The sequence below is a fragment of the Hippocampus bargibanti genome, linkage group LG01 (assembly GCF_051943395.1).
Source record: "Hippocampus bargibanti isolate YZ-2025 linkage group LG01, ASM5194339v1, whole genome shotgun sequence".
NCBI classification, from domain to species: Eukaryota; Metazoa; Chordata; class Actinopteri; order Syngnathiformes; family Syngnathidae; genus Hippocampus; species Hippocampus bargibanti.
In genome coordinates, this window is record NC_142734.1 from 24577340 (window position 1) to 24603196 (window position 25857).

The window sequence follows — 25857 nt, forward strand, 5'->3', positions numbered from 1 at the left end:
ATGTGGATGTCTTTAAAACCTTCATGAATGAGCTCCAGACAATCTTCCTGTCTCTCATAAGCAAGTTCTGGTTCCAACAAGACAGAGCAAGTTCTCACACCTCAAACCTGTCCCAAAATAAGCTGAAAGAGAACTTCGGAGCCTGAGTGATCGGTCTCAAGACTGATTTTTAGGCTCTCCTCATAGCCTGGAACTAAGCCCCCCATGTTTTTCTCTTTGGGACTATCTTAAGGACAGAGTCTATGCAGGGAAACCCAGAACCGTCACGGAACTCAAGAAAGCAAACGGGGAGGAGATGAGAGCCATTACCAATTCAGTCTGTAAGGACGTCATGGACAACTTTGCGTTGCACCTCAAGAAATGCACGGAGCTAAATGGAGGCCATCTAGAACATATGCTATCGAGCAGAGTACAAAAGGCCAAAGACCTTAGTGTTGTCATGTGATGTTTTGAATACAATCAACTAGTTATGACCAAAGTTTCATTTCATTCAGACAAAACACTAAGAAACAGAGCCGAATTAGAGTTGGGGCCCATTTTTTTTTGTGTGGATGAACGACATGTGGTCTTCATCGATCATATACTTTTGACATTTTTTTCCTGTACATCTCACCATCCTATAACCTTTTTTTAAGTCAACAATGTAAGAAAGTCACTTATAGTGGTCATACAATTACACTGATACCTCAGCTTACGAACTTAAATGGTTCCAAGAAAGTCAAAGTCAGCTTTATTGTCAAATATGCTAATATGTATGACATACAGCATAGATGAAATTACTGTCCTCTCGGACCCAGCATGCAAGGCACTTATAATTACTCTAACAAACATAATAAACATGAAAACGCCAATTTGCCGGGAGAGGGGAGCCGCTGCATGTTCACGCGCCGCCATCTTGGGGAAAAAATAAATAAATAAATAACAAATATGACAACACAAAGACACAGAGTCATTCATTCTTCACGACTTGCTGTACCCTCTTTGTGATGACATGAAGCAGTTCTAGTTGAAAGAGGAAAGGATCAATGCATCCAAGTCAGCAGTGGATCAGGGACGTCGTGGTGGAATTTATACGTCTACTACAAGCTAAATGTTGAAAGCAAACACGAAGCTGTAGCATCCCTTGACGAAAAGACATTGTCTCACATCTCCTGTCCCACATAAATCCGCTTCAATTCAGTTCCACATACGCATCGGCGCTTTTTGCTGACGCTGCTTTCTTCTTATCGCGGGCTCCTCAAGCCATGCATCCATCCAACCGCAGACTGTCCAACAGCACTGACCTTTCCGCTGAACAAGGCGGGGCTGTGAAGATGCTGCCAATTACAGGCGCAAAAAAGCACAATGGCCCCCAGAGCTGTCCAGCGATGGCAGTCAAATGGCTCCGACACACCCTCCCATTCAAAAACAGTACTGGCATATTCATGCTGCCGAAAGGCGCAACCGCTCAGCACAGTCTCCTCCTTGATGATTGTCGTGGCCAAAAATGCTGAAAAACAATCTGTATCCGTTCCACGTGACGCACAACAACATAAAGTGACAAAAGAAAACACAACAACAAGACAAAAACAACAAAAAAGCAAGGCTCGTGAGAGCACTTGCTGATGGCTGCCTACTCAGGCACCATCTTGACAAAAAAAAAGGCGAAAACTGTGTCTTCTAAACATTAATTTCCCATAGGAAACCAGTAAAAATGAGAATAATCCGTTTCCAGGTCCCCATAATTTTCTACTAAATAAGCCTTAAAGGCAACCCATGTCACTTTTTTGTTTTTTAACTGACATCAGAAAAACATTTTATAGCATCTAAAATACCCAAAACACGCAGTATGATATTTTTATTCAAATGCAAAACACCAATAAAAATGACTTAGTGTCCAAAATCTGCAAAAAAATTGAGCTGCGAATTGGGCATTTTCAGAAAGTCCCGCCCCCAGTTCGTGACATCAGATTCGGTTCTGAAGAGGAAAGCATACATGTTTGCAATCGATTAAAGAATTTATTCCGTGTCATTTTGAGGCAAAGGGCGGGGGGAAATGTCTGACCCAAAAAGAGGCAACAAAATGGCCACCGAGCTGTGAGGAATGAATCAGCCCGTTTCCGCAGGCTGATAAATGATTTCCATGGAGCTTGGACTCCCTCTGCTGGTGGCTTTTGGATGTAACACACGGTTTAAAAAAAACAGTACAGCAAAATACATTGACGTGATGGAAAGACGCTACAATGCGTATTTTTTTACGTCAGGAGACAGTCCTTTTCTGACGTCACGTGAGGACTCGTCACCAACTCAAAAACAAGACTTCCTGAATGTTCAGCGCGAGTCTTAAAACGTAAAATATAGCTATATGCGGTGGAATCTTATTAAAATACGCCCAGTAGAAGTCATTTGAAGTCATTTTACAAATTATGGACACAACTTGTCCGGAGACGTCGGTTGTCCTTTAAAACTACACAAAATATACCTTATTTTATGTATAATAAATGTGCTCTTATATTGTAATGAAATAAATAAACTGTACTGTAGAATAAAGTCATTTAATTGACCTTGTGATGGTCGTTGATGTAGTTGCCTCTTGATGATATCCGAATGAAGTTGCCGTGCTTTCTGGGCCATAATACCCTCACTCGCACGGTCCCCTGCTAGCTGCTTTTCAAATCAACCTCTTCTCTTGCCTGGGACCGTTGCTTAGACAACACAGAAACACCCTTAGCCACACGTAGCAATGGTCGATTTAGCATACTGGTAGTTGGACGCTAAGTCACACAAACGCACACCTTGTTGGTGTTTTTCGATGATCTCCTTCTGCTCGACCGTTGTTTTCTTTGTGTCCTGTTTGGCTGAACACTAGCCTGTGGTGGGGTCTTTTTTGGTCCCAAAAAAAGCATAAATATCCACTCGATAACAAACCACGTCTGCACTGAGTGCGCCGAAAGAAAGTGGGTGTGGAAAATTAGTCCGCCAGCCACCGTGGCGCTGTTCGACCATGTGGTTTGGTGTTCTTCCACCGAAAACTACTCCGCCAGCCATTGTGGATCTCCGTGTGTTTCCCGAAAACTAGTTTGTATGCCAAGATTATATTCTCACAAATTTAATGTTTGTAGTTCATCAGATAAAGCGTTTGTAAGCTGAGGTATCACTGTATCAGCAAAATTTAACGCGTCAGTTTTAACCCATTAAAAACAGGCAATTAACACCCCAGTCGACTTCAGACAGCAGCCAATTGCAATTGATGTTTAAAACGAGATAATTTACCACATTTTAATTGCTGACATTTGACTCACAAGCTTCTTGAGCTTTTAACTTGTGAACTTTGCTTTGTTTCTTTTTTTTAACATCTGCATCTTTGCAGCTGGACGACACCAGCTCGTCGGAGGGCAGCACCATTGACATCAAGCCAGATGTGGAAGAAGTGGTGGTGGTGGAGACGGTGGAGGAATACATGGAACCGGAAGCATGCTGGACAGATGGTGAGGCCCGCTGTTCCCGCGACGGCCATTATGTCCAGTCAACAGCACCGAGACTCCCTTGGGCTGCTTGACAACGATAGGCCAGCGGAGTCGAGGACTGTTTCATTATAAATACTCAGTCGAGCATAGCCACTCTTTATCATCCCTGTCTGACTCTCTTTATTTCTGTCACTGATCCCTCAATGCCCTCAAGGTATGTGTGCTTATGTAGTATTCACATCTAAAAGATATTGAGAATACTGTTATATTCGGTGGGGGAATGTGTCAGTCAGAAATTTCAGTCAGGTCACGAGGAAGACCAGTGTTGTTCTTTTATTCATTTAAAAGGAGTTGGATTAGGTTGGATTAACCTTTATTAGTCTCACAGTGGAGAAATTGACATTTCACAGCAGCAAAGTGATAGTAGTAAAAGTAAAAAAACAAAATACATTGACACCTCGGCTGACGGATGCTTTAGCTAATGAATGTTTCACCTCACGAACGTTAAATTCGCGACAATATAATCTTGGCATACAAACTAGTTTTCGGGAAACACACGGAGCGCAACAATGAGGGATGTGTTGTTCGCGAACGAGCCGCTTCTTGGAGCTCCTAACAAGAAGCTGGAAATGGCAGCCGACTTTTTTGTCCTCTATTCCCCGCCCCCAGTCTTTGTTAAAGCCCGCGTGATTGGTCAAGATGCGTGGGAGAGCAGGGGACACAGCAGCAGGACACACGTAACAGTGAGCGGGGAGGGTAGAGTGCTCACAGCGTGCAATACGCTGTGAGTACGCTATGAGCACATGAAACAGGAAAGACAGACGACAGAGCTTGAAGAAAAAAAAAAGTGAAAGGTGAGAAAATGGATAGAAAAACAGTGAAATTTGGACTAGTTTCAACTTTATTGATAGTTCATTCCTTTCATCACTTTGCTGCTGTGAAATGTAAATTTCTCCACTGTGAGACTAATAAAGGCAAATCCAATTCAATTCAGTTCCAATTCAAAGGCAGTGTACACTGCAAGGTGAAAATATCCCATCAATCAGGCTCCACAAATAACCCGCCCAAGCCATCTGTACAATTTGAGGAGAAAATACAAGCAAGGGAACCAGCTTTTGACAACGACGTTTCGAGTGTGTCTGTCTGAATCTGTTGCTGTTGCAATATCATAACTTCCAAGATGTACAACCCAGAGCTCCTTGAGACACTATGCAAAAAGCTATTTATTCCATCAAGCCATTGGACTATCACAAAGGTAAATAAAATGACTTGATTATACAGTACAGTTTATTTCTTTAATTACAATACAGCACATTTATTATACAAAAAATAAGTTATATTTTGTGTAGTTTTAAGGCTTATTTAGTTGAAAAGTATGTTTTATGGGGACCTGGGAACTGATTATTCTCATTTTAATGGCTTCTTATGGGATGTGTCTTACCCAGACTTTCTGGGAACCAATTAAGTTGGTCAGGTATCACTGTACAAGGGCTGCTGTAAAGGCAGCCACTCTCGGAGCGCCATCTTGAAGTAAAAAATAACAAATAATGGGACACAATACAAAAGACACCAACAGTCATTCAATCTTAAGCACTTTCTGCACCCTCTTTGTGACATGAAGCAGTTCTAGATGAAAGAGGATAGAATCAAAGTGTCCTTTTCACCAATGGATCAGGGATGGCATGCTGATAAATGTGCACGTCTGTTACAAACACATTTTGAAAGCAAACAGGAAGCTGTCACATCCATTGATGAAAAGAGTTTGTCTCGCATCTCCTGTACCACGTCAATCCGCTTCAATTCCAAGCCGCGACAGCTCCAGCAGATTCTCCTCCTTGATGAATATCGTGTCCATAAATGCTGAAAATCAATCCGTATCCGTTCCACACGACGCACAACAACTCAGTGAGAAAAAGAAAACACAAAAACAACAAACAAAAAGCAAGGCTCAAGATAGCTGCCTACTCGGGCGCCATCTTGGACTTCTATCTAATCTAAATGCACATGATGATGACGACATCTGGTGACGTGCGTGCCATTCTTATTGTGTGAATTGCAGAACTAACTCGACACATCACACATATAATACAATGTCGACCCCCAACCAAGAGTCAAAACCAGACAGATGTCTTTATTAGTAGCAAACATTCGCTCATTAGAGGCTGCGGGGTACCACAGGCCATCCAGGCTGCCGGAAAATACAAACAAGAAGAAATAGTTGAAGTGCAGTGATACCTTGGCTTAAAAACTTAATTGGTTCCTAAGGCGAATAGTGTGTATCGCAAAACTTAATTTCCCATAGGAAACCATTAAAATGAGAATAATCCGTTCCCAGGTCCCCACACAACATAATTTTCTACTTTCTAATTTTCTAAGCCTTAAAACTACACAAAATATACCTTATTTTATGTATAATAAATGTGTGATGGTATTATAATTAGAGAAATAAACGGTACTATATAATAAAGTCATTATATTTACCTTTGTGACATCGTTGATGGCTTGATGGAAAGGAGTGGCCGGTTTCATCAGCATTGAACACTTGATGAGGAACGTAGCCTTCTTGAGGAATGATCCCATGTAGGTGCTTTCTCTGTGATAATTTTACCTTGTTCCTCATCAATTGTGTTCTGTTTAGCTGGGTCGATAGCCTTTTACATCAGCGAGCATGATTGATGGTAATTTTAATCTTGCAGTCTACACTCTGCCTTTGAACTATCAAAGTTGAAACGAGTCCAAATTTCACTGTTTTCTATCAATTTTCTCACTCGCTCTCTGTCGTCTGCCTGTCGCTTTAATGTTTAACCCCCCCCCCCCACTGCTGCATTCTTGACCAATCACAGAACGGGCTCGTTCGCGAATGACACATCACTCATTGTGGGGCTCCGTGTGTATCCATAAAAATAGTTTGTATGCCAAGGTAAAATTTTCATGAATTTAACGTTCGTAAACCGAAAAGTTTGTAAGCCAAGGGGCTTGTAAACTGAGGTATCACTGTAGAAGGAATAAAAGAAGCTACAGACGCTCCCCACCTTACTGAGCAGCCGTTCGTCAGTTTAATTTGTTCCTAAGTTGCTTCAGTGCTCAATTTTGCATGGAATGTATGTTGAAGTCAAACACCTACTCTTGTATGACAACATATATCCGAGGGTCTTCAGGAAGCCATGACTGCAGCTGCTGGCAAGTCATTACTGAATAACGTGCCACCATAACTTTCTTTTCTGCATTACGTCCTTCTGGAGCGTCAACTGAGAAAGGGATTTCTTCCCCGCCCACATACTCTACACAGCCAATCATAAGCGAGCTCGGCGGATCAGGGCGTGAAGTCATTGGCAACACTTCAGCAGCGCCGGGCACTGATTGGTCAGCCTTGGTGTCCGTAGCATAAACGTCGCGTAATCATGTGTGTGTGAAGCACAGTACAGACACTCACAAACTGGATGTTTAAGGCTTATATAATAATAATAATAATAATAATAATAATAATAATAATAATAATAATAATAATAATAATAATAATAATAATAATAATAATAATAATACATTTGATTTATAAGCATCTTTCAAAACTGTCAAGGTCACTTTACAGTCACAGGTTTTTCTGTGGGTGAGCAGCGGCAGCCACACCCTAAGTATGTTTAAGGCTTTTTTTAGTAACCTGTATAGGTTTGTAGTGACAAATAAACATTTCATAAAATATATGCTATATAAAGATAGGTACATGTACATCTGGAGAGAAGACAACATTGGATTGGATTTGCCTTTATTAGTCTCGCAATGAAGAAATTTACCTTTCACAGCAGCAAAGTTATGAAACAAATGAAAGTAGAAAAGCAAAACACAGGAGCTGCTGGAAAGGCAGCCACTCACGCGGTGGTGGAAAACATATGTTACTACAAAAATGTTTGTATGCACCGGTATTCGTAACTCGTATGTTCGTCAGTAGGGGAGCGTCTGTCTGTACACAGCCAATCGCAAGCGAGCTCGGTCGGAAAAAGGCGCGCAATACGAAATGTAAGTTACAGCATCTCTATCCGAACATTTTTCGACATACAGTACCCGCAAAAATGTGCCTTATAAATATGTACCTTTATTCAAAACCTCAATGATCATAAGTTGGGGAGCGTCTGTATGCTAACCGTGAGCTTGTCAAGGAACACTGCGGTGGTAGTTTATCATCTTCATTTAGGATGGGCGGTTGACTTTTGAGTGGCAATCAGGCTCAAATTATGGGAAAATTGCAGAGTAACAGAAACCACAATGTTTACCGGCATCATTTGCACGTGGTGTCATAGTATGCTAAAACTACTTTTTAATGATACAAGCAGACTCAATTGCATTCTTTTAAACACGCTATCAGGGTTTTATATTCTTTATCAAATTCAGAATCAGAATGGTCTTTATTGGCGAAGGATGTAGAACACACAAGGAATTTGTCTCCGGTCGAACACGATGCACGAGTATCGTCATAAGAAAAATGGAGGCACTATCCAGTCCTATTTGGGTTAATGTTTAGAGAGTTAATGGCGACGGGGGAAGGAGTTGTTTAAATGTCTGCTGGATGCGTGCGCATGGATCGGTAGCGCCTGCCTGAGGGGAGTCGCTGGAAAAATTGGTGGGCAGGGTGCACAGGGTCCAGTGGGATTTTCAGAATCAGAATCAGAAAACCTTTATTCGTCCCACAATGGGGAAATTTGCACTCATCTTGATTCTTGCAGTGGGCACATCCTCTCTTATTCATCAGAATCAGAATCATCTTTATTGGCACACTGTGAATTTGTCTCCGTTAGAAAATGCTGCACTAGTATCGTCATCAAAAAATTGCAGAGTCACTATACAGTCCTATTTGGGTTACTGTTTTCAAGAGTTAATAGCGATGGGGAAAGAAGGCGTTTAAATGTCTGCTGGATTTTGTGTGCATGGATCGGCATGAAGAAGGGGGTGTGCAGGGTGCAAATGGTCCATAGAATTTTTCCACGCCCTTATTTTTCAATTCTTGCAGTGTGCAAGTCCTCGAGAGTAGCTAGGGTGGCGCCGATGATTTTTTTTACGCTGTACTAACTGTCTTTTGAAGTAGGATTTTAAAGTTTTATTTTGACCTGTTCCCAGAAGCATTTACGACTTGAACTCTTTAATGAAATTGACCTTATTTAACGCCCTGCGGTGGGATGAAACACCCAACCAAGCGAGATAAGGGCACAGTCCTTCTGAACCCCTTGGTGTAATCTGCGATTTAGCGCAGGATGACGCCTTCTTTCGACATGGATCCTGTGTTGCTGACAGTGGAATTCCTCGTTTCCCCCCTGTATGAGCGCAGCGTGCGTGGCGAAGTACAAGTGCTGCGATGTCGACATCACCCTGGGCTGGGGGAAGAGCTGGTGGTTCCTGAGGAAAACCTGCTACCTGATCGTCGAGCACAACTGGTTTGAGACGCTCATCATCTTTATGATCCTCCTGAGCAGCGGCGCTCTGGTAAGTCGGGGGCTAATCAATGGCTTTTATTGGAAATGAATACTGACAGACCACTATGTTGTGGGAATGGGGCGATGGGGGTAAGGGGTGTGTTAGCAGACAGCTAGTTCCATCATGCTGCACCTGATTAATTCATTCACTGCCATTCACACATTTATTCGGGAATTGAAAATATGACGTCGAGCACCATTCCCAAATTTCTTCGGGTTTTGATTGTTCCAAGCTTAGGTGGCGATAAAGTGCTGGCCAGGGCCTCTGGCAGTGTTTTTTTCTTTTCCACAAGGGGGCAGCATTTCCCTTTTTTCCATGATAGCGCTTTGTTCCAGCTTCAGCTGTTGTTAAAGCCCTATATAAACCAATATGTATTTTTTGATTTGGATTTGCATTTATTAGTCTCGCAGTGGAGAAATTTATATTTCACAGAAGCAAAGTGATGAAAGGAATGTCTTTATTGTATTTTGTACATCTGCCCCCATTTCAAGCTCATATAACTCCAGGCCCATATCATTTAGGAATTAACACTTTTTGATGATGAAAGGAGTACAGTGGGGCCTCGGTTTACGAACACCTTGCCTTACGAACTTTTCGGTTTACGAATGTTAAATTTATGAAAATTAAACCTTGGATTAAGCACTACTTTTCGTGATACACACCCCCCACCACGGCTGGCGAAGTAATCTTCGGCGGAAGACCACCCAAGCACATGACTGAACAGAGCCCCAGCCTGTCTGCCTTTCCACACCCCCTTTCCCTGAATGCACACGTTGATCGAGAGAGAGAGAGAAAGAGAGACAGAGAGAGAGAGAGAGAGAGAGAGAGAGAGAGAGATAGAGAAAGAGAGAGAGAGAGAGAGAGAGAGAGAGAGAGAGAGAGAGAGAGAGTGAGACGTCGATCACCTCCAAGGAATTTTTTACAGATACTTTTGCTGTTATGGGACCCAAAAATACCCCACTACGGGTCGTGTTCAGCCGAAGAAGACACAGAACAAAATTACAGTCGAGGAGAAGAAGGAGATCATTGAGACACACGAATGAGGTGTGCGTTTGTGGCATCACAGGTGCGCACCGCGGCTTTCATGTGAATCTCAGCCTTACACATTTCCCACGCTGTGTGTCACTTCCTTGCGAGTAACTTTTTACTACCATTTTACAAATAAAGAGCCCAGTACCGATATGCTAAGTCCACCATTGCTACCATCCTTCGCAAAAAGCTTTACACAAAGGCATTATTTTCTCGATGCTATCACGTGACTAATGACACCGAAATTGTCACGTGCGAGTTGACAGCTGGGGCGGGGCCGCCGCTCCTGACCTCCACCAGCCGAATAAGACACAAAACAAAATAACAATCGAGGAGAAGAAGGAGATCATTGAGAAACATGAATGATGTGTGCATGTTGATCCCCTAATCACCGATACTGGGACATTTCAACGAGTCGCTGTCACCTCACCAGTGACATGATTACGACGCCTCACGCCTCGATCTGTGTCTTGGACTTGCCAGCACAAGAGTTTGCTTTGCCCGAGGTGATTGTTTGCCGCGATCGCGTAAGTTTGTTGCTTTCCGGGATCGCGAGTGTGCCATTTTATTTTGCCTATCTTGATAGGCTGGACAGATCGCGGATGTGGACACATTTGCCTTTTGTACAGCCGCCCCCATTTCAAGCTCACATAACTCCAGACTCGTATCATTTAGGAATTGCCGTAATTTCTGTACTACAGATCGCACCTGATTATAAGCCTCACCCAGTACATTTTTAAAGGACAAACCATTTTTTTGCACATCATCTGGCAGTGATTGAGTTAATGGACTGCACCATTTATCAAGGTGGGCTCCCTTTCCTGCGATGGGTCAGATGCTTATTCCCAAGTGTACCAGATTCCACATGGTTTCTGCATATCCAGATTGGCCGCACTTCACTTTAATTGCATCACAACGATTGACCACTCCTGGTCACAGTGTTGCACACATTTTCATTAGCACGATTGTAAATCATGAAAGCGTCAAGCTTCCGTTGCGCGTCGCTTACCCTGGAATTTTGGTCTGGTTTCTTCCAAAGGCCTTTGAGGATGTGTACATTGAACAAAGGAAAACCATCCGGATCATTTTGGAGTACGCGGACCGGGTTTTCACCTACATCTTCATCCTGGAGATGCTGCTTAAATGGGTCGCGTATGGTTTCGTCAAATACTTCACCAACGCTTGGTGTTGGCTGGACTTCTTCATTGTGGACGTAAGTGCACCTCTTGTCTCTATTTTAGAGCATTTATTCCGTCTGCTACCACCTTTTGGTCTACACGTACGATTGCATTATTTTAATGTTACAATTAATACATGTGCAGTGATACCTCAGCTTACAAACTTAATTGGTTTCCAGAAAGTGTGTGTAAGGCGAAAATGTTCATCTTCAAAACATTTATTTCCTATAAGAAACCATTAAAATGAGAATAATACGTTCACAGGTCCCCATAAAACATAAATGTCTACTAAATAAACCTTAAAACTAGTGCCAAGAGGGCTGAATAACAGACAACTTGAACAATAATCCACCTGGTATCCACATTCGAGTCACTTTGCTAACAATTATGATCAAAACGAAATGAGGCATTACCTTACATGAAAACTATGTGCTAAGGTCACATTATCAATAGACAAAATGTCATGTCAAGGTGGAGTTCTAGGTTGACAAGATCAAATTATTAATGCAGTGATACCTCAGCTCACGAACTTAATTGGTTCCCTGAAAGTGTGTAAGCTGTAAAAGTTCGTCTTCCAAACATTTATTTTCTATAAGAAACCATTAAAATGAGAATAATCCGTTCCCAGGTCCCCATAAAATAATGTTATACTAAATAAGCCTTAAAACTACACAAGATAGACATTATTTTATGTAGAATAAATGTGCTATAGGGTTGTAATAAAAGAAATAAACTGTACTATATAATAAAGTCGTTTTATTGACCTTTGTAATGGTCGTTGATGTAGTTGCCTCTTGATGATATCCAAGTGAAGTTGCCGTGCTTTCTCAGCGATAATACCCTCACTCACATTGTCCCCTGCAAGCTGCTTTTCGTTAATTCAAATTAAGAGAGGTTTTTCAACCGCTTTTATTGCCTGAGACCGTTGAGACGCTGAGTCACCCAAACGCACACCTCGTTTGTGTTTTTCGATGATCTTCTTCTGCTCGACCGTCATTTTCTTTTGTGTCTTCTTCGGCTTAACACTAGCCTGGGGTGGCCTGTCTTTTTCGGTCCCATAATAGCAAAAGTACTCCACTCGATAACAAACCACATCCACACTCAAAGAAAGGGGGTGGTAAAAACTAGTCCGCCAGCAACCGTGGTGATGTTCGACCGTGTGGTTTGGTTCGTCCGCCAAAAATTAGTTCGTCAGCCAAGACTACATTCTCGCAAATTTGATGTTTGTAAGGCGCAAAGTTAATGAGCTAAAGCGTTCGTAAGCTGAGGTATCACAGTACTGTCAATGATAATAAGGACGTACATCATACTGTGAATAAGTCTATATTGTGGGGATATTAAAAATACATATAAGTAGTTTTGGGATACAGACATGGGATCTGATGTTTTGAGTTTCAACTCTCCGTGATGAGCTTGCAAATGAAATGGTGCTTTACTGGATGTCAAAGCATTTGGCTGATTTCATTTCGAAGAGATGTTTTTTTTTATAGTTTTGTGTAAACAAGGCTCCAGACCAAGAGCACAGTGGCCCCCAACCTGAAATTTTAGGCCACAAGTTGGGGTACACGTGATGCACAAATTGACTCGCCAAGGAAATACTCCCATGACCAATTGTTTTCACTATTTCTGATAACATGTGGAGTGGAGAGCAGAAGTTTGGGAACACCAAAAACAACATGAGCAAGTTTGAAGTATGCGCCACAACAAGAAAAAATGTAATTCAAGACTCTCCCCACCTTACGAAGGAGACATGTTCCGAGCGGTTGTTCGTAAGGTGAATTTGGTCGTAAGTTGCTTCAGTGGTATATTTTCTCTGGAATGTATGTTGAAGTCAAACACTGAACAGGGAAGTGCGTATAATACACAGACGCTCTAACAGCCGTACAAAAAATTCACACCTACTGTAGTACCCTAGATGGAGATACATGTCTCTATACTGTACGGAAAATTAAATAATATTTTTGTTTTCTACTTTGGTTCCTGCTTGATTTTTACATTCAAACAAGTGATTGCTCATCAATCACAAAATTGGATCTATCAGCGTGTAATACAAAATTGAACTTACAGCATCTCTGTCCCAACATTTTTTGACGTACTGTACCTGCAAAAATTGTTCGTATGTACCGTAACATCGTAACTGGAATGTTCGTAAGTTGGGAAGCATCTGTCCAAATGTGGCAAAATGCTATTAATTATCAATCATCTGGAGCCGTGTTGAGTATTTTACATTTTTGCATGTGTCCGTATAAACTGGGCACATGCCTTTTACTTCCCAACGAATGAAGTTGATAACGTTGGTTTGCATCTCTAAGGCGCATCAATAATGTATTTGCATATAATAATGCTCATTGCAGGACTAAATTCTCTGTCTGATGCAACAATTTTCAAATAGGACTTCAGGAAATGTTTGGACCAAACAATTAATAACATACTCATTTCAGCCACATTCAAGTGTCCCTCAGGCCTGTGGGATGTTCAAACGACTGTCTTTGCTCTTGTCTGACTTGTATGATGTTGTTGTTGTCGTCGTTGTTGTTTATGTGAGCCTGCCAATGTCCTCTTTCTCTACACCCTAAAATATCTTGTGTCAAGTTTGAAGGACCAGAAAAGAGAAAATTGATCATTCTATTCTGAAGTACTTAAACGTACAAGAGTAACATGGTAGCTTAGCAAAATGCCAACGACAGTGATACCTCAGCTTACTTAACTTAATTGATTCCCAGAACGCACACCTCGTGCATGTTTTCCGATGATTTCCTTCTTCTGCTCGACCATTTTCTTTAATGTCTTCTTTGGCTTAACACGAGCCAATGGTGGGGTCTTTATCGGTCGCATAATAGCAAAAGTACTCACCTCGATCCGCACTCAAAGAAATGGGGTGACGAAAACTAGTCCGGCAGCCACCGTGGCGCGGTTCGACCGTGTGGTTTGGTGTTCATCCGCCGAAAACTAGTTCGTCAACCGCGACTATATGCTCATGAATTAAAAGTTCGTATGGCGAAAAGTTCGGAAGCGTGCGCATGGATCGGTAGTAAAACGTTCGTAAACTGAGGTATCACTGTAATTTTAAGTCTGGAAGTGGAATATTTTCTGATCATTCTAACACTTCCTATGGCAATTGAAAAGGATGAAAACTTCTCCAACTTGTGTCCTTTTTCTTGAACTAAAGGCCTCTCCACAGCGTCAGCCACATCAGCCTAAATTTACAAATGGACTAAAATTCAAATTTCAAAAACCCACAATGATGACGACCTTTTGCAAAGGCAAACCCTCCTTTCACTGCTGTCACAGTCTATCGCACTCTCCTGTCGAAGAACATTCACTCTCATTTTTGTAAAGAGTATATTTGTGAAGGCTTACATCTAACACGGTCAAGGGAAGAAAAAAAAGTTTCTAAACTGGACTGATGAAAGCTAGCTGGCTATCTAGCTAGCTATCTATTAGCTATCTGACTATCTAGCTGGCTAGCTATGAGCTATTTAGTGGACTTTCTATTAGCTAGATACCTATAAATTAACCAACTAGCTATCTATTGATATCTATTAGCTATCTGGCTATCTACTAGCTATCTAACTGGCTAGCTACGAGCTATCTAGCTGGCTATCTATAGGCTAGCTAGCTATCAATTAGCTAGGTAGCTATCAATTAGCTAGCTGGCTCGCTTTTTATCTATTTGAGTTATTCCGGGTTGAGTGAACGCTGGCGCGTGTGGCTGCCGCTGCTCACCCGCAGAAACACCTATCCTGTGACTGTAAAGTGACCTCGGGAGTTTTGAAAGGTGCTTAGAAATCAAATGTATGATATATTATTATTACAGCGGTGGCTCTAAGTTACAGAGGGAAATAACGAAGTGCTAATCACGCTTTGGTCCAGTCGCTGTGGCAGATAACTACTGTATTTTCCCATGTATAAGGCGCAGGCAAAAGCCTTAACGGCCAACCGACACAACTAAGTTGTGTCCATTATTTGTAAAATGGCTTCAAATGACTTCTACTGAGCGTATTTTACAAAGATTCCACCGCATATAGCTATATTTTACGTTTTGAGACTCACGCTGAATATTCCGGAAGTCTTGTTTTTGAGTTGGTGACGAGTCTGTACGTGATGTCACCGAAGGAACGCCCCTGACCGAAAAAAGGACGCATTGTAGCAGTCCTTCCATCACGTCAATGCATTTTGCTGGGCTATTTTGGTCTGAAAACGTCATGTTGCACCAAAAAGAGCCAGAAGAGGGCGACCAAGCTCTATATAAGGAATTTATCAGCCTGTGGAAACGGGCTGATTAATTCCTCACAGGGAGCTTGGTCGCCATTTTCTGCCTCTTTTCTGGGACGCTACATTACAGTCCAGATGCCTCAAAATGACACGAAAGGACTTCTTTAATTAATTGCAAACATGTATGCTTTCCTCTTCAGAACTATTTGAATCATATTCATAACTGGATGTGTAACAAGAAAGCATATTCTCTGAATCTGAAGCCATTGTTTTGATTCTCCAGTAATGCAAGACGTCTTGGCGTGACGTCACGCACTGGGGGCTGGACTTTCTGAAAACGAATGAAGTTGATAACGTTGGTTTGCATCTCTAAGGCGCATCAATAATGTATTTGCATATAATAATGCTCATTGCAGGACTAAATTCTCTGTCTGATGCAACAATTTTCAAATAGGACTTCAGGAAATGTTTGGACCAAACAATTAATAACATACTCATTTCAGCCACATTTAAGTGTCCCTCAGGCCTGTGGGATGTTCAAACGACTGTCTTTGCTCTTGTCTGACTTGTATGATGTTGTTGTTGTCGTCGTTGTTGTTTATGTGAGCCTGCCAATGTCCTCTTTCTCTACACCCTAAAATATCTTGTGTCAAGTTTGAAGGACCAGAAAAGAGAAAATTGATCATTCTATTCTGAAGTACTTAAACGTACAAGAGTAACATGGTAGCTTAGCAAAATGCCAACGACAGTGATACCTCAGCTTACTTAACTTAATTGATTCCCAGAACGCACACCTCGTGCATGTTTTCCGATGATTTCCTTCTTCTGCTCGACCATTTTCTTTAATGTCTTCTTTGGCTTAACACGAGCCAATGGTGGGGTCTTTATCGGTCGCATAATAGCAAAAGTACTCACCTCGATCCGCACTCAAAGAAATGGGGTGACGAAAACTAGTCCGGCAGCCACCGTGGCGCGGTTCGACCGTGTGGTTTGGTGTTCATCCGCCGAAAACTAGTTCGTCAACCGCGACTATATGCTCATGAATTAAAAGTTCGTATGGCGAAAAGTTCGGAAGCGTGCGCATGGATCGGTAGTAAAACGTTCGTAAACTGAGGTATCACTGTAATTTTAAGTCTGGAAGTGGAATATTTTCTGATCATTCTAACACTTCCTATGGCAATTGAAAAGGATGAAAACTTCTCCAACTTGTGTCCTTTTTCTTGAACTAAAGGCCTCTCCACAGCGTCAGCCACATCAGCCTAAATTTACAAATGGACTAAAATTCAAATTTCAAAAACCCACAATGATGACGACCTTTTGCAAAGGCAAACCCTCCTTTCACTGCTGTCACAGTCTATCGCACTCTCCTGTCGAAGAACATTCACTCTCATTTTTGTAAAGAGTATATTTGTGAAGGCTTACATCTAACACGGTCAAGGGAAGAAAAAAAAGTTTCTAAACTGGACTGATGAAAGCTAGCTGGCTATCTAGCTAGCTATCTATTAGCTATCTGACTATCTAGCTGGCTAGCTATGAGCTATTTAGTGGACTTTCTATTAGCTAGATACCTATAAATTAACCAACTAGCTATCTATTGATATCTATTAGCTATCTGGCTATCTACTAGCTATCTAACTGGCTAGCTACGAGCTATCTAGCTGGCTATCTATAGGCTAGCTAGCTATCAATTAGCTAGGTAGCTATCAATTAGCTAGCTGGCTCGCTTTTTATCTATTTGAGTTATTCCGGGTTGAGTGAACGCTGGCGCGTGTGGCTGCCGCTGCTCACCCGCAGAAACACCTATCCTGTGACTGTAAAGTGACCTCGGGAGTTTTGAAAGGTGCTTAGAAATCAAATGTATGATATATTATTATTACAGCGGTGGCTCTAAGTTACAGAGGGAAATAACGAAGTGCTAATCACGCTTTGGTCCAGTCGCTGTGGCAGATAACTACTGTATTTTCCCATGTATAAGGCGCAGGCAAAAGCCTTAACGGCCAACCGACACAACTAAGTTGTGTCCATTATTTGTAAAATGGCTTCAAATGACTTCTACTGAGCGTATTTTACAAAGATTCCACCGCATATAGCTATATTTTACGTTTTGAGACTCACGCTGAATATTCCGGAAGTCTTGTTTTTGAGTTGGTGACGAGTCTGTACGTGATGTCACCGAAGGAACGCCCCTGACCGAAAAAAGGACGCATTGTAGCAGTCCTTCCATCACGTCAATGCATTTTGCTGGGCTATTTTGGTCTGAAAACGTCATGTTGCACCAAAAAGAGCCAGAAGAGGGCGACCAAGCTCTATATAAGGAATTTATCAGCCTGTGGAAACGGGCTGATTAATTCCTCACAGGGAGCTTGGTCGCCATTTTCTGCCTCTTTTCTGGGACGCTACATTACAGTCCAGATGCCTCAAAATGACACGAAAGGACTTCTTTAATTAATTGCAAACATGTATGCTTTCCTCTTCAGAACTATTTGAATCATATTCATAACTGGATGTGTAACAAGAAAGCATATTCTCTGAATCTGAAGCCATTGTTTTGATTCTCCAGTAATGCAAGACGTCTTGGCGTGACGTCACGCACTGGGGGCTGGACTTTCTGAAAATGCCCAATTCGCAGCTCATTTTTTTTGCAGATTTTGGACACTTTAAGTCATTTTTATTGGTGTTTTGCATTTGAATAAAAATATCATACTGCATGTTTTGGGTACTTTAGATGCTATAAAACGTTTTTCTAATGTCAGTTAAGAAACAAAAAAGTGACGTCGGTCCTTTAATTTTCTTCATAAGATGACCCTGCGCGTTATAAGCAGGTTCGCCTTGTACACGGGTAGCAGAGGTGAGATTAGAGCAATATAGAATAGAACAATAGAGGTAAACAGATTGGCTAATGAGATGAAACCAGAGCCAAGGATAAAGCAATACAGGTAATCAGAGTCGCTCTGTGCTGCCTGCTATTAGTCATTAAAAAGCAAAAAATAAATAACGGTCGAGAAACATTCCAGCCAGCAATAGCAAGGTAGTTTTCCCAACTTGACCACTCTTCATTTTGAGGGTGTGGCTTTGCAAAAGGTCTTTTTTATAATTTAAATGCACATATAACAATGTAACATATTTCAATGCCCCCCCCCCATTGCTTTTTACGGGGATTGGGATGATACCAAAGGGTATTAATCGTGTTTTGGGCTTGACTGTAGGCACTGACGTACAATGATACTTCATCTTACGAACTTAATTGGTTCCCAGAATGTCACATCCGCTCGAGGAGTAGCGACAGAACTCGGCGGACGAAAAAAAGGGAAGGGTTTGGATCCGAAATACACGATGGAGACAGTATAGTATATATTCAATAAAGGTTTTACTGAGAGACGCGGGGCAAAAACAGAAGGTAAGGCAAGCAGGCAAACAGACGAGCAGGACCAACCTGCGTACTGCTGGGTGACAGGGTAACGAATGAAAGAATACACCGGCGAGGACCGAGCGGGAACGGATGGCTTTTATAGCCAGAAGGCACAATCAAAGGGATTGGAATCAGGTGTGTGAGCCCGGAGAGCAGGGAGGGGAGTGACCCAATTAGGATGTGACAGTGCCCCCCCCCACCTCAAAGGACACCCCGTGGGGGCCCACCCGGTTTGGATGGGTGAGCTGAGTCGAACGCTCGGGTGAGATGGGTCGAGGATCCAGGAGCGGGGGACCCACTGACGTTCTTCCGGCCCGTAGCCCCCCCAGTCGACCAGGTATTGCAATCCCGTGCCCATGCGCCGTGAGATCAGTATCTCCCGCACAGTGTAGACTGGGTCGCCGTCCACCATTCGGGGAGGGGGCGGGTGCCGGAGCTAAGGGGCAGGTTTCCACTGGCTTGAGGAGGGATACGTGGAAGACCGGGTGGATCTTCATCGTGGGTGGCAGCCGGAGCCTAACCGAGACCGGGCTGAGGACGGCCTTGATGGGGAATGGACCCGCGAACCGTGGGCCCAGTTTGGCCAATGTCCCGGCCAACTGGAGATCCTTCGTGCACAGCCACACCTCTTGCCCGACCTGGTAAACCGGTGCCTGGCGGCGACGACGATCCGCGATGTGTTGGTTCCGGGACGCCGTGCGCGACAGGGCGGCTCTGGACTCCTTCCACACTCGATGGGCCCGTCTGAGGTGGTGTTGGATAGACGGGACCTCCACCTGGCACTCCTGAGTGGGGAACAGCGGCGGCTGGTAACCACAGGCGGACATGAACGGGGACCGACCTGTGGCTGAGGAGACTAGGGTGTTGTGCGCGTATTCCACCCATGGCAAGTGGCGGGCCCACGACACTGGACGATGGAGGCACACGCACCGTAGAGCCGCTTCCAGATCCTGGTTCTTGCGCTCCGTCTGGCCGTTGGATTGAGGGTGGTAGCCAGACGACTAGCTCGCCGATGCCCCTATGAACCGACAGAAATGTTTCCATACCTTGGACACGAACTGCGGTCCCCGGTCCGACAGGATGTCCATCGGAATCCCGTGGAGACGGACGACATGGTTAACCAGGAGCTGGGCCGTCTCGATGGTGGACGGCAACCTGGTTAACGGAAGGAAGTGGGCCGACTTGGAAAAGCGGTCCACCACAGTGAGGACGACCGTCTTGCCACGGGAGGGTCGGGAGGGGTCAGGAGGGGACTGGTAGTGGCTGGAGAAGTGCGGCTGGGGGTTTATGGGAGACCTTCCCACGGGCACAGGCAGGGCATGCCTTCACGTAGTCCGCGACGTCCCTCCTGTAGTCCGGCCACCCTAACTGCTGGGCGATTCGGTGGATCGTCCTGTTGACCCCAGGGTGACAAGCAACCCTGGAGGCGTGTCCGCAGTGCAGCACCTCGGCGCGTAGTGCGGGGGGGAGGAATAGGCGATTCACCGGGCAACCCTTGGGAACCGGGCGCCCAGAACGCGTGGTCCGGGTCGGGGTGGCGTAAGACAGGAGGGTTAGTGAAGGCACGGAGGTGGTTAACGCCCCCTCCGCGTCGGGTGTCCACCTAAAGGGAACCTTGAAGGAAGTGAGATTGGTTAGGGGAAGTGCCTTCTGACTATAACCGCGGATGAAGTGGCGGTAGAAGTTGGCAAACCCCAAAAATCGCTGGAGTTGTTTGCACGTCTTGGGGGTTGGGCACTCTACCACCGCTTTGGTCTTGGCGGGATTGGCCCGACGTTGCCCCTGCTCCACAACGAACCCCAGAAAGGACAGAGAGCGGACGTGGAACTCGTACTTCTCTGCCTTCACGTAGAGTCGGTTTTGCAGGAGCCGCGCCAGGACCCGCCGGACATGCTGCCGGTGTTCTTCCGCGGATCTAGAGAAGATCAGGATGTCGTCCAAATACACAAAGACAAATACGTTGAGGAAGTCCCTGAGCACATCATTGATGAGGCTTTGAAATAGGGCGGGAGCGTTCGAACGGCATCACCAGGTATTCAAAATGCCCCAAGGGCGTTTTGAATGCAGTCTTCCACTTGTCCCCCTCTCTGATGCGAACCACATGGTATGCGCTACGCAAATCCAGCTTGGTGAATATGGTGGTCGATTGGAGGGGCGCGAAGGCTGAATCCATGAGGCGAAGAGGGTATTTGTTGCGGATTTCTTAACACTAGCTTGTGGTGGGGTCTTTTTTGGTCCCATAATCGCAAAAGTATCCTCGATAAAAAAACACATTTACACTCAAAGAAAGGGTGACAAAAACTAGGCCACCAGTCACCGTGGCGCCGTGTGGTTTGGTTCGTCCGCCGAAAATTAGTTCGTCAGCCAAGACTATATGCTTGAGAATTTAATGTGTGTAAGATGAAAAGTTCGTAAACTAAAGCATTCGGAAGCCGAGGTATCACTATATAACAAATAGACAACAGTCAAGCCCAAAGTTATTCATGCCACTGGGTTATCAATAATTTCAGGCATGATTGTGTGTTGTATATAATCTGACCACCTCACTTTTCATCAAGTTAAGATTCCACAAAGAGCAGACGTGGGCAACTCATAGCCCGAAGGTCCGAGGTCCTGGAGATTTTAGACGTCGACCTCCTCCAACTCACCTTCCAATGATTAGCTCCTCAGCAAGCCCGTCATAAGATGTTTAAAGGACAACAGACACCATTTTTTTGTTTCCTAACTGAAAGTCGTTTCATAGCATATAAAATACCCAAAACACGCAGGCTGATAATTTTTAGTCAAATGCAAATCACCAATAAAAATGACTGGAGAGAAACTGGAGAGATTCAGAAAGTCCCGCCCCCTTTTTCGTGACATCACGCCAGTATACTCCTTCACAAACTGCCCTCCTCCAGAATCAAAACAAGATTTGGAGAAGATGCTTTCTTACTCATCCAGTTATGAATATGATTCAAATACAGTAAAGTCTCGTTATATCGATAGTCAAGGGAGTCCGAAAAAATATCGATATAACCGGGACTATCAATATATCCGATCCTGCGCCGAACTGCATTAAACAAAAGCCGCCAAAAGAGGGCAGCCAAGCGCCATATAAGAAACGGAGCTGGCCATTAGCTCCCTTTTTTTTTGGGTGAGAGATGTTCCCCCTATGTTGCCTCAAAATGGCACATATAATTCATTAATGATTGTAAACACGTATGCTTTAATCTTCAGAACTACAGTGTGTTTGAAACATATTCATAACTGGATGTGTAACAAGAAAGCATATTATCCGAATCTGAAGCCATTGTTTGGATTCACAAGCAATGCAAGACGTCTTGGCGTGAAGTCATTTTTATTTGCATTTGAATAAAAAGTGACATCGGCTGTCCTTTAATACACAGTATGGAATGTTAATAATTTTCAAAATCATCGCGCTTCAGCAGACAAAACAAGAAACATTGTTGCAAAAAACGATTGCATTCATATACAGTACAGTGGGCATGTACATAACACAACAGGGAAACTGCAACGCTTACATCTTACTGTATTATGTATACAATTTAAAAAAGTCATCAATCTTCTTCTGCTTCCCATTTTTACCTTTTAACACAAACACTTCAATCTCGTCTGCTACACACGAGCGAGCGTCTGAAAATGAAAATGGCTCTGCTACACGGGTGCTGGGCACGTAACCAAGTCACCTGACCAAGTCGACCAATGGCGCGACTGATGGCGTGACACGTAACCAAGACACGTGACCAAGTTGACCAATGGCGCGACCGATGGCGGCTCATGTGACCAAGTCGACCAATGGCGCGACCAATGGCGGAACACGTAACAAGACACGTGACCAAGTTGACCAATGGCGCGACGGATATATCGATATAAACAACAAAAATGGCCGGCGGGGGATGAAAAGGAGCACCGTAATAACCGGATTATCGTAATAACCGGGTATCGTACTAAACGGTACTAATTATACATAAAAAGACTAGAAATGTGCAAGGAAAATGAAAATAGTATCGTAATAAGCGGTGCTATCGATATAACCGATATCGATATAACGAGACTTTACTGTAGTTCTGAAGAGGAAAGCATAAATGTTTGCAATCGATTAAAGAAGTCCTTCCGTATCAATTCGAGTCGTCTGGACTCCAATGTAGCGTCCAGAAAATGCACAAGATGGCGCACAAGCTCCGTTGGAAATAGGCTGATTTGTCCGCTGGGAATTTGTGTAAACTTACACCTTCTTTATACGTGTTATCACAATTGGCTACGACACACAATGATTCACCATCGCGTTATTTATGTAGTTTTCCTTCTAATTTTGCGATCAACACGGTGTTTTCAGATGAAAATAAGTACCCAAAATGCATTGTGTCTCACTTTGTCGGTCAGGGGCGTTCCGAATGTGATATCACTTCGGGCATCGTCATCAACTCGAAAACAAGACTTCATGAATATTCAGGTTGAGTCTTAAAAGGTAAAATATAGCTATATGCGGTGGAATGTTTGTAAATTGCGCTTAGTAGAAGTCATTTGAAGTGATTTTACAAATTATGGCAACTTGTCCGGAGGTGTCGGTTGTCCTTTAACAATCCTGATTATTCAAATCAGTGTGTTCTGAAGGAGGAAGACATGCTGAACACCCAGGATACCTGACCTGAGGACCCGAGTCGCCTCGCCCTGCCTCCGCGGTCGCATCGTTCAAAGTAGTTGCTATGGGAGTCTCCCTCCCAGTAGGTGTGAAATTGAGAGCTCTTGGGACGCTGCAGCTTCCCAAGCCATCAGCGAATGTGCTGTCAAGCGTGGCAAGTCCTTTTCCCCCGTCAACACCCCCAACCCCCAGCATCCTGCTCACTCCCTCCAGAAAGTCTAACCTCAGCAATGTGTTGATCCCTTTTTGCTGAGATGTAATGATGGTGGGTGACAGGCGCACAGCGGTAAGTTTGGTCTTCACAAGCGCTCCCCCCCTGCAAGAAAACAACAAAAAAGTTGAAATTGTGGTGGTTGGTGTTTTGGCCTTTGCTGTGCTGTGTTGTGGAGTGCAACTGTTGCAAAAGCGGGTGGGGCACCATCATTAAGCCAGCCCATCTTTGGGTATTTTTTTGTCTGGAAACACCTGACTCTTTCCCTTCCATCACCCTTTTGTGACTACATCATTTTCTTCGACATTTGTGTCTGTGTTAATGTGACCGGTACGGCGTGGCAGATTTAGAATCTAGTGTTTCATAATAATTCTGTAAGTGATCAGCGGCAACCACGTGCACCAGCGTTCACTCAACCCCAACTAACCAAAATAGATAGAACGCTAGCTAGCTAGCTAGCGAATGGATAGCAAATAAATAGTGAATAGATAGCCCGATAGCCAACAGCTAGCCAGCTAGACATCTTACAGCCAGTCAGCTATACAGCTAATAGTTAGCTAGCTAGCTAATGGATAGCAAATATATAGCCAGATAGCCGCCAGCTAGACAGCCATAATAATAATAATACAGTAAAGTCTCGTTATAACGATATTCTCGGGAGTCTGAAAAAATGTCGATATAACCGGACGATCGATATATCCGTCCTGCGACGAACTGCATTAAAAAGGGGTAAATGGGGGATCTTTAATATGGCATGTCATTTTATCATTGGGTTCATGGATTGCGTATCTAGCATGTTTTTTATACAATAGTGAAGTGAAAAATAAACTTGTGCATCAAATAAAAACGTCTTTACACTTTTTTAATGACTATTTCCTTTCAAAAATGCAACCAATGCAAAAAAAAAATCCCCGTGTTGTTCTATTCACACGAAACCACGGACGCCAGCATGTACAAACATTAAAAACAGTGATTGTTGCAAGCGATAAAGATATCTGAATGCAACACAATTAAATACATGAATGAAAAACCAAAACTGCAACGTTTACATTACTTACGTTGATGAAGTATTCTGCTGCATGTCAAACTCTTTCGCGATGAAGGATTTATTTTTGGATTGTCCTCCACAGCCACAATTGCCTTGTATATTGTTCAGATATCACAATTCTTACGTTTCCCCATGGTTGAAATTGGTGTTGGACCACAGTACTGCATATAAGCTCTGCTACGCCTTTTTTTATTGTGCTCGCGTCGACAGATCAAAACACGGAAGCTGGTTACGTGACTGGGGCTTGGGAGAACCCCGTTGTCGGGTCCTGAGCTGTGGCGTAACAGCAGCTCCTGTTTGTATCTGTATTAGATAACTGCTACGTTTGTTATTAAAAAGACCGACCTGCTATAGCAGCGACTGTGCACATGATTTCCCATGCTGAGAGCCATTACAGGAGGTTTCAGACACTATTGCAGCAGTAATGAAAGACGTGAGCTCTGCTACGATTTTTTTTTATTGTGACAGAAACACGGTAGCCGGTTACGTGACTGGAGGATCTTTAATACAGTATGGCATGTACAGTAATTTTCAAAATCATCACGCTTCAGCAGACAAAACAATAAACATTGTTGCAAAAAACGATTGCATTCATAAACAGTACCGTACAGTGTACATGTACATAACACTGCAACAGCGAAACTGCAACGCTTACATCTTATTACAGTATGCAATTAAAAAAAAAATCTTCAATCTTGTTTTCACCTTTTAACACAAACGATTCAATCTTGTTTAACATTTCTAAAAAACCTGACGCATTTTCTCTGGATTCTAAGTAAGATTGTACGTCCGTAACACCTTCCAACACTTGTGTCTTTGTTGGTTCTTCATCCTCGTCATCCTCGTCATTGTGGGAATCTTCTGGGGCATACTTGGCTTTAATTTCGTGTTGGATTCTCCTCAACAGCCACGATTGCCTTGTATTTCCTTCCGAGGTCACAATTCTTTCGTTTTGCTATGGTTGAAAACGGTAGCAAAATGGCGTCTGCTCCACTGCAAGACACGGGAGCTGGTTACGTGACCAAGTCGCGTGACCAAGTCGCGTGACCAAGTCGCGTGACCAAGTCGACCAACGGCGTGGCCGATACAGATTTCGATAATGGTGGTACTGTGTAGAAACCCCTAAGCAAATATCGATTCACCTTAAGTATCTTTTGTATCAATATAAATTTAGCAAAATGGCCAGCGGGAGATGAAAAAGAGCACCGTAGTA

General features: G+C 43.4%; 2 protein-coding genes across 8 annotated transcripts in view; one reads left to right on the forward strand and one right to left on the reverse strand.

Annotated features, from left to right (window-relative positions):
• Positions 1 to 25857, forward strand: part of scn8aa (sodium channel, voltage gated, type VIII, alpha subunit a) — a 168625-nt gene that overhangs the window by 111676 nt on the left and 31092 nt on the right. For all 7 annotated transcript variants that reach the window (XM_089004869.1, XM_089004872.1, XM_089004857.1 and 4 more), the window contains 3 exons: positions 3350 to 3467; positions 8764 to 8918; positions 10978 to 11151. In XM_089004869.1, coding sequence (XP_088860995.1) covers positions 3350 to 3467; positions 8764 to 8918; positions 10978 to 11151 — 447 coding nt within the window. The remainder of the gene's footprint in view (positions 1 to 3349; positions 3468 to 8763; positions 8919 to 10977; positions 11152 to 25857) is intronic.
• On the reverse strand, positions 18914 to 20038 carry LOC148903548 (uncharacterized). The gene is made up of 2 exons (XM_089004916.1): positions 19787 to 20038; positions 18914 to 19525 (listed from the first exon to the last, which is right to left on the reverse strand). The coding sequence occupies exons 1-2, from the start codon at positions 19826 to 19828 to the stop codon at positions 18914 to 18916; spliced, it is 654 nt and encodes a 217-aa protein (XP_088861042.1). The 5' UTR covers positions 19829 to 20038.